This window comes from Phocoena sinus, chromosome 7, assembly GCF_008692025.1.
Source record: "Phocoena sinus isolate mPhoSin1 chromosome 7, mPhoSin1.pri, whole genome shotgun sequence".
Classification (NCBI taxonomy): Eukaryota; Metazoa; Chordata; class Mammalia; order Artiodactyla; family Phocoenidae; genus Phocoena; species Phocoena sinus.
This window is the reverse complement of record NC_045769.1, coordinates 15,475,099-15,484,614: the sequence shown is the minus strand read 5'-3', so window position 1 is coordinate 15,484,614 and position 9,516 is coordinate 15,475,099. Positions and strand designations below refer to the sequence as shown.

Here is a 9,516-nt window from a genome sequence, read left to right as displayed (position 1 = left end):
TTTTGTAGAGCAAATAACAAATATTAACATTAACTAATGGAAAGGTAAAAATTGAACCTATATCAATGGAGCATTCAAAGGAGAATGTGAAAAGAAAGCATAGTATATAGAGTCTGAGAACTTGTATGTGCCTATAGCAACAAGAAAACACAGAGGAAAGGTAAACTTCGGACCATTATCATGGTGGCTACAAAGTCTCACTCTCTTGGGAAAGATGCCTGAAACTTTGCCCAGAACAAACATACTCCAGCCCTGTCAGATTGATAACATAGTTCATTGAGAAGAAAGTAAGAAAACAGAGGGGCCTGGGCAAATTTCTTGAACTTTGTTCAGAAGAGCCTTGAGAATAGAATTTCGTGAAGGACATTCCATCAGAATTACCATAGTGATGGTCCTCTATTTGACTTTAACCCGAGCCAGTCACTCTCAATGAATTATGGTAACTGTGATGGTTGGGTTCACAGTTTATGTGGTGTGTGTGTGAATGAGAGAGAAATATTATCTTTATGACTAATGCATCTTATGAAAACCAGAACAGTGACCTTTGTCCTAAACTGTCCCCTTTAAGGCCTCTCAATCTAGAGAGAATGCTGTTTCCTTTTAAACTTAACGATAGGAACATTTTAACTTAAACTACAGTAAAATAGAAAAACGTCATCTTCTTGTTAGTAGAAGTTAGCTATGGTAAAATGCACAGGAAACAAAATAAAAAGAGGAAGTGATTTTTAGTTATTCATTTCCAAGGATAGGCTTTTGTAATCTATAAGGCAATCTAAACTATCACCTACTCATTCCTTAATTAGAGCTGAGAAGTGGAAAGAGGAACCACACTCGATCGCCGGAATCTCAGATCTTCAAGCCGGACAGTGTTGATTTCCTATCACCATGGCCACTTCAGGATTTAACCACGGCAGAGGTGATTTATAAATTTTTGTTGAATTATTGAAAAGTTATGCATGTTTTATTCACTCATATGTACCCAAAGCCAAGCACATAGTATATGACTGGTAAATATCAATATTTGTTGACTGAATGAATAACTAACCCCAACGCAAACCGTGACAAAGTTGGTCCTCTGCATTCTTCTACCAGAGGTTCAGTGACCGGTTCCTCTGTTTCAACATCCCCTTCCTCCCTCGTGGTATCATTTGAGGAAGAGCTTAGTACAGCAGTTACTTGCTCAGGGTCTAGAAACAGACAAGCCCATTTTTAAAAAACAGAAACTTAGTTTTACTACCTACTAGGTGAACAATTAACTTGACCTCTAGCCTCACTATCTTTACTGGTAAAGGAATAAGAGTACCTACCCTGGAGAGTTGCTGTGAGGCTTAAATCAAACACAGCACAGAAAGCATGTAGCCCAGTACCTGGTAGATGGTAAGCACTGAGTAAAGCATATATATCACATATAGTTTTTTAACTGCAACCCTGTTTAAACTTTGTATTTCTCCAAATATTAGCCTACCCACCACCACAAAAAAAAAAAAAAAAAAAAAAAAGTGGTTTCCAACCTGGGTTTTGCTGATCCCTCAGAGGTTCTGTAACTGTTTGATATCAGTTTCACTTTGCTAAAGATACAGCTTGGGAAGGAGGAAGATACTGAGAAGGTGGGAGTCAGGATCCCCATTCATTTCCAACAAGAGCAGTTTCACTTTGATTTCTTTTATAAATTGGAGTTATTTGAAGATTTAAAAAAAATCCCCCTGCTAAAGTCAAAGTTTGAAACCATGATCCTACACGACATTGCTTCTGCTTATCTGTTTTAGTAGCGTTGTAAAGAGATCTAGGTCTACTCCTTGCCGGTAACTGGCTGGGGTACCTTGGACAAATCCCTCATCTTCTCTGCTGTAAGCTCCCTATTCCACAAAATGTGTAGTTTGGAAAAAAAACGTGTAAGGTTCATGTTTTCCTATTAGTTTTATTTCTAGAGATCAACAAAACTCCTACAGAAAAGTTGTTTTGAATAGCTTGTTGAATTAAAATTTTCTCACCATTTAACTCCGATAACCTGGTACACAAATAAACATATGTTGACTGTTAAACAAATGAGTGAATGATTTAGTTGTTCATTAAAAGGGTGATGGAACCTCATGGGTCCCTGCTTTGCTTAAAGGAGCTATGATGGGGTATGACAGGTCTTTTCTACCTGCTGAGGGCCCGGGGAAGATGACAAGAGCATGAACCAGACGAGTTTGCTCCAAGTGACTGGGAGAAGGAGCTCCGGGTATGCTGCTCTTCTTATCTCCTAATAGATTGTGAACCCAATTAATCAATCAGTCCTGCCATTCACATCTCCCAGGCTTATGTCAAATCCATCTCTATTCTCCTTTGCTAACACAGTAGACGAAGCCACCATCCTCTACTCTCACCCTACAACAGCCTCCTTAGGGTCTCCCCACTTCCACTCTTGTTACCTCCAATCTCTTCTAATTAGGTGCTCATTCTCTATCACTGGAACTTGCATGTTTCTTTCGGGGCACTAGCACACATTTGGTTTATTTTCTGTTTCCCTCACTAGACCGTGAACCACATGAGGACAGAGACCTTTCTTACTCATCCCATCTTATTCAGCCCATCTCCACTCCTCACCTAGTGCGTAGCACATACCAGCCTTTCCATAAATAATCAATGAATGAATGCGTGGGAATTCTCAAAGGCTGAGAGACCCTGTCTTAATTCACCTTTGTGCTATCGGCACGCAGGGCAATGCCCGGTGCAAAGCAGGCATTCCCTACATACTTGTTCCACGTGTGGGTCAACTGATGAAGGGATGACTCCTTTCCAGGTTTTAGACGACAAAACCGTATTTGAATCTTCACTCTGCCAGCTGTGTGACTTTGAGCCTGGCCTTCATTAACTGCCGAATGAGCTAACAGTTATTTCGCGGGGTTGCTCCAGGATAAGCTCAGGCTGCTGAAGGGCTCTGCACAATGTCTGACACGCTGTGTACTCAACGCATCCCCACTACCAGTGGGGTAAGGTGCAGGGAAAAAATCTAGAAGAATCTAGAAGAGAAGAGGGGGGGCGGGGCGAGAAGCTCCTTGCCGATACTGCGTTCTACGGCCGCGCGCTGGCTGGCCCTCCCGGCCTGCCGTCCGCCCCTCCCCCTCCCGCCGCCGTCACCCGGGAAACGGGACGCTACCGCCCGCCCGCCGACCTAAGCGAGTTTCATGGCAGCCACGAAGAAAGCAGTTTTGGGGCAGTTGGTGGGAGCAGTGGACCAGGGCACAAGCTCGACGCGCTTTTTGGTTTTCAATCCCAAAACAGCCGAACTAGTTAGTCATCATCAAGTGGAAATAAAACAAGAGTTTCCAAAAGAAGGATGGGTAGAACAAGACCCTAAGGAAATCCTGCAGTCCGTCTGTGAGTGTATAGAGAAAACGTGTGAGAAACTTGGACAGCTCAATATTTGCAACATAAAAGCTATTGGTATCAGTAACCAGAGGGAGACCACTGTGGTCTGGGACAAGTTAACTGGAGAACCTCTTTACAATGCTGTGGTGTGGCTTGATCTAAGAACCCAATCTACCGTTGAGAGTCTTCGTAAAAGCATTCCAGTAGATAATAACTTTGTCAAGACCAAGACAGGCCTTCCACTTAGCACTTACTTCAGTGCAGTGAAACTTCGTTGGCTCCTTGCCAACGTGAGAAAAGTTCAAAAGGCAGTTGAAGAAGATAGAGCCCTTTTTGGGACCATTGATTCATGGCTTATTTGGAGCTTGACAGGAGGAGCCAGTGGAGGCGTCCATTGTACGGATGTAACAAATGCAAGCAGGACGATGCTTTTCAACATTCATTCTTTGGAATGGGATAAAGAGCTCTGTGAATTTTTTCAAGTTCCAATGAAAATTCTTCCAAATGTCCGGAGTTCTTCTGAGATCTATGGCCTAATGAAAGCTGGGGCCTTGGAAGGTGTGCCAATATCTGGGTGTTTGGGGGACCAATCTGCTGCATTGGTGGGACAACAGTGCTTCCAGGATGGACAAGCCAAAAACACGTATGGATCAGGCTGTTTCTTACTATGTAATACAGGCCATAAGTGTGTATTTTCTGAACATGGCCTTCTGACCACAGTGGCTTACAAACTCGGAAGAGACAAACCAGTACATTATGCATTAGAAGGTTCGGTAGCTATAGCCGGTGCTGCTGTTCGCTGGCTCAGAGACAATCTTGGAATTATAAAGACCTCAGAGGAAATTGAAAAACTTGCTAAAGAAGTAGGTTCCTCTTATGGCTGCTATTTTGTCCCAGCCTTTTCAGGGCTATATGCACCTTATTGGGAGCCCAGTGCCAGAGGGATCATCTGTGGGCTCACCCAATTCACCAATAAATGCCATATTGCTTTTGCTTCATTAGAAGCTGTTTGTTTCCAAACCCGAGAGATTTTGGATGCCATGAACCGGGACTGTGGAATTGCACTCAGCCATTTGCAGGTAGACGGAGGAATGACCAACAACAAAATTCTTATGCAGCTACAAGCAGACATTCTGTATATCCCAGTAGTGAAGCCCTTGATACATGAGACAACTGCCCTGGGAGCTGCCATGGCAGCCGGGGCTGCAGAAGGGGTTGGCGTTTGGAGTCTCGAGCCTGAGGATTTGTCAGCTGTCACGATGGAGCGGTTTGAACCTCAGATCAACGCCAAGGAAAGTGAAATTCGTTATTCTACATGGAAGAAAGCTGTGATGAAGTCCATGGGTTGGGTTAGCACTCAGTCTTCGGAAAATGGTGACCCTAGCATCTTCAGTAGTTTACCCTTGGGCTTTTTTATAGTGAGTAGCATGGTAATGTTAATCGGAGCAAGGTACCTCTCAGGTGTGCCATAAATAATACCGAGTCATGGATTCCAAAGATGTGAGCTCTTTACCTAACAAGAAAATTCAGTGATTCTGTCTTTTAATGTGCTGACACTATTCACAGACTGATTTTATTTATAAGCCTCTTGCTGCATGACCCTCCAAGTAGACCTGTGGCTTGAAATAAAGAAAATGTGGCACACACAAAAAAGTGATTTCTCAATTAGGAACCAAAAAAAAAAAACAACTGCAAGTTTTGCATACAAAAAGTCACAAACAACTCCCCTGAACTACCCAGTGGTTGTTATTTTTATCTAACTTTCTATTAAAACGTTGAAGGAGAAAGGGGCATGGTGGGGGGATGGGTAGTCAACTCCCATCTAGCAATGACTTGACAGCTACCTGCCACTTGGTGTTGGTCAACTATACAGGAAGATTTACAAAGAAAATGTAGTGGGCGCTCACAGCATGAGGCACAATTTAGAATCCATCCATTTATCTAACACATAATTGAAACCCTTCACTGGCAAATCTTAGGGTAAAAACTTGAACCCTAAACACAGCCTGCAAGGATCTGGTCCTTGGCTACCATTTTTGACTCATTTCACTCCATTCTCCTCCTTGTTCCCTGAGCTCCCACTATTTTGGTCTTCTTTGACTTTCAGCCACAGGACCTTTGCACATGTGCTTCCCTTTGCTTGAATTAGATTCACCGTTATAATTAAAGTCAAGGTCACTTCTTCCGAGACTGACCTTCCAGTCTAAGTCCTAGAACCTTCTCATTCACTCATAGTAGCATTTCACTTTGCAATTACCCAACTGTGTGGTTATTTTCCTTATGTCCCCCCCCCATAATTTGTACCCTCTGGGAATTGATGAATGACTTGGTTACTGAGTGTATCCCCCAACGCCCAGAATGGTTCCCGGCACGTGGGAGGTATTCAATAAATGTCCTTTGAATGAATAAGCGAAAGTTTTCCAGGATTCGTATAGGAATCTGAGACACAAAGATGAGGAGGCCCCAGAGTTTGGGGGTGGTGTGGGGAACACAGACCAACAAACAGATGGGTACCAAGCTCCAGAGAACCTAACTCCTGCGCCTTCCTCCAGCTGGTGGGAGATCCTAACCCTTTCCCAGCTGCAGACACCCTCGGAGGAAGAGGTGGGTTTAAAGGCGGATGCTGAAGCCTAGCGCACAGTAATCCACCAGTTGAATCAACCAGCCCGGTGGAGATCCCAGGTCTTGGGCGAAGTTGCAGGAGCCCGCGTCGCCGAGCTCTGGCAGGCTGCCAGGTGACCCCTCTCGTCCACCCTTGTGCCCAATGCGGCGCGCCAGCCAATGCGCTCCGGGCGCCGCAGCTGCTCCCGAGCCCGGGCGCGTGATTGGCAGCCTCCAGCCTCAGCCCCGGCGCGCCCTCCCACCCAAGACTAAGTCCAGTCCGCGCCCACTCCGGGGCGGTCGCCGCCTCCTCTGCGCCGGGGTGCCGGGCGCTGGGCCGGCACGCAGCGCACACCCGGCAGGCGCCCCGGAGCAGCGAGGTCCCAGGCGGCAGCGCTCGGCGCAGTCCTCGCTCCGGCCGGGCCATGAAGGTCGAGTTTGCGCCGCTCAACATCCCGCTGGCGCGGCGGCTGCAGACGGCGGCGGTGCTGCAGTGGGTCCTGTCCTTCCTTCTGCTCGGTAAGGACTCCCGGCCGCGCAAGATCCGGGCGAAACACCGCGGTGCCTGGGGCTCCGTCTCCCCCCCTCCCGGACATCACTACTTCCCTTGTGAGCCAGAGCAGGCAGGTCACAGAGGGCATTTGTAGCTAATTTAGGACTCCCCTCTTTGATTCATCTTTCCACGTGAACCTTGTAGCAAGCCACTGATTGGCAACTTTATTTTCCCCTGTGCTGTTTTTAAAACTCGAGGTGTACTTTACCCGCAGTAAAAAGCACAGATTTTAACTCGGTGAGTTTTGACAAATGTATACAGCCAAGTGTAACCACGACCCAATCGAGCTATCGGACATTGCACTTAAGCCCCTCAAAAGTAGATAAACTCGTTTCTTGAATTATCGATTCATAAATGGAAAAACAATGCCCAGGGATTTGAAACCTGATTTCTTCTGTATTCCCCCCCCCCCCACCCCATAACAAATATCTGCGTTAGCTTTCCCGTGTTTAAGGTTTTCCGGATGCAGAAAGCTACCTTGTTGCAAAGAAGACTGCACCACACGTTAGGTTGGGTTGGATGGCCTCTCTCTCTAAATAATTCGACCCAGGAGAGTGTGTTCTAGCCAGTTCCCAAATTAAGCCCAGGTAGAAATGCGCTGGAACCAGTCACTGGATGGGGCGGGGGGCTTATCTGGGAGCTTTTTCTCTGGATGTTTGTTCTGCTCTTGAGGGGGGTGGGGGCATGGGGAGGGTCAGGGAAAAGGAGGGGGTGTAAGAGGACAGGAATTACTGGGAACTTAAACTCTTCAGAAGGCTCAAGTCATTTGTGTGCTATAAGATCATGGGTTGTACACTGTCCAGGCCACAGTAATAATAAATTCATTACACTGTAGAGGTTTACAATTTTGAAACCATTTTACATTTTGAATGCCTGGATCAGTGGTTCTCAACCCTGGCTGCACATTAAGATCACTGGAGGAATTTCTAAAAAATAAGATGCCCAGGCTCTATCCCTAGAATTTTGAATTCATTTGTTTCAGAAAGGAACCTGCACATCAGGAATTTTTTTTTTTTTTTAATAAACTCTCCAAGTACAGCTAGAGTTTACTAAAAAAGGAAATTCAAATAATTAACTCATTAAGTCCTCCTAGGCCAAACTGTTGAGACAGCATTACACTTTGTTTTGCTCTAGGCCAAAGTACCATTGAGGTAACAGCTACACTTAGCGCGGGCCTTGTGTGTTCTGCCAGCTACAGCTTGGCACTTGCCATCTACCTCTACAGTTCTAAGCACCATACACTATTAACCATGTAATCTTCACAACAGCCCTGTGAGGTAAGGACTGTGTCTTCCTGTGCTCTTTGTACGGCTGAGGGAACTAAGAGGTGAAGTGAACTGTTCAAGGTCACACAGTTAGTAGGAGGTGGAGGGGCTGGGTGCAAACCCAAATATTCTACCCAGAGTTCCTGCTTTAACCACTGTGCTGTCCAAGTTAATGCCTTGAAACTGGAGACTTTCTTCCTCATCAGCCAGCACATCTCTGATAGCCCACTGTCTTTTCCTTCCATGGCCCTTATCATTGCTTGTATTTGTGTATGTCTGTGGTTACTTGAGGAAGGTCTCTATGGCCATCTGTAGGGGAGCAGAATTTGCCAGCCCCAAGTATGTTTCTTTGGTATATTAATTATTTTAAGCTGCTTATTTTCTAAGAAGCAGCAGACATGGGAAAAACTCTGAAAACCTAGTGGAAGTTACCCTTTTGTAAGAAACATTTACATTTATAAGGGAAATCTCCATTTGTAAGGGTGTCTCCCTTGCTGTACCAGGAAGAGCATGATGACCAAATCTCTAGAAACCTACCAATGAAGAAGGCAGGGACTTAAATTTGCATAAAACCTTACCCTTCCTTACTGTGCTTTTTCTCATAACCTCCCATAACTGACTCAACCCACCTTCAATATCCTTTTTTGTCTTTAGCTGAGGATGGTTTTTTTTTTTTTTTTTTTTTTTGCGGTTCGCGGGCCTCTCCCATTGCGGAGCACGGGCTCCAGACGCGCAGGCTCAGCGGCCATGGGTCACAGGCCCAGCCGCTCCGCGGCATGTGGGATCTTCCCAGACCGGGGCATGAACCGGCGTGCCCCACATCGGCAGGCAGACTCCCAACCACTGCGCCACCAGGGAAGCCCTGAGGATGGTATTTAAGGGGAGGGTTTTGGCCATTTTGGCAAGTTACTCAGTTTTCCTGGGTCTCCCCCAGGCATACATATTATTAAAATTTTGTTTGATTTTCTCCCATTAATCTCTCACGTCAATTTAATTCTTAGATCAGCCAGAGGAACGTAGGAGGGTAGAGGAAAATTTCTTCCTCCCTGATACATCCTAGTTCACAGGCTCAGTGAGGGAGTACCCAGCCCGTGCCTGGCCCATGGGAGGCACACAATAAGTACTGGTTGAATGTCTTCACTCTGTCACCCAAAAGGGAAGTGGTCCACCCCACATGTCGCTATTTGTATCAACTCATGTATGTAAATCCCCACAGTGACCCTAGAGGTAGGGGCTAACCCCTGTACTCAGTTTCCAAAGATAGAGCTTGGAGGTGCAGTAACTGCTCAAGGTCACAAGGTGGGTGGTAGAGCCTTATGTGTCACATGTGAATGTACTAATAACTTAGACATGGCCCACCAGTCCTAATTTGAATCAAACTACAGTGGCTTGACAGACAATTCATTTAAATGCTCTTATTGCATACATTTGACATTCGTGTTACTAGGAGCATATTATTTTGTATTATCATATATTTTGGAAATTTTATTATGAAAAATTCCAAACATACAGAAAAGTAGAGAAGGGTATAAACTCCCATATACCCATTACTTGGATTTATAATTATTTTTACAATTTGCTATATTAGTTTTACCTATTTTGCAAAAATATTTTAAAGCAAATCACATTGTATTTTAATCCCAGTACTTTAGTATGCCTATTATAAAATTGTTTTATCAAAATTATAGTAACATTGTCCCATGTAGCATAATTAACATTAATCGCTTAAAATCATCTAAACCA

At 45.0% G+C, this 9,516-nt stretch overlaps 2 protein-coding genes across 3 annotated transcripts in view; both read left to right on the top strand.

Annotated features, from left to right (window-relative positions):
* The first annotated feature begins 2,719 nt into the window (after positions 1 to 2,719).
* On the top strand, positions 2,720 to 4,955 carry LOC116756752 (glycerol kinase-like). The gene has a single exon (XM_032637668.1). It carries the CDS (start codon positions 3,171 to 3,173, stop codon positions 4,824 to 4,826), a length of 1,656 nt encoding a protein of 551 aa, XP_032493559.1. The 5' UTR covers positions 2,720 to 3,170; the 3' UTR covers positions 4,827 to 4,955.
* Positions 4,956 to 6,242: 1,287 nt separating this feature from the next.
* The window catches only part of MOGAT1 (monoacylglycerol O-acyltransferase 1), a 28,319-nt gene continuing 25,045 nt past the window's right edge, over positions 6,243 to 9,516 (top strand). For both annotated transcript variants that reach the window (XM_032638291.1, XM_032638290.1), the window contains exon 1: positions 6,243 to 6,474. In XM_032638291.1, coding sequence (XP_032494182.1) covers positions 6,381 to 6,474 — 94 coding nt within the window. In that variant the 5' untranslated portion in view covers positions 6,243 to 6,380. The remainder of the gene's footprint in view (positions 6,475 to 9,516) is intronic.

Bases quoted from the DNA above. Each gene is read 5' to 3' on its own strand.
- LOC116756752 (XM_032637668.1), top strand. From the start codon at position 3,171: ATGGCAGCCACGAAGAAAGCAGTTTTGGGGCAGTTGGTGGGAGCAGTG.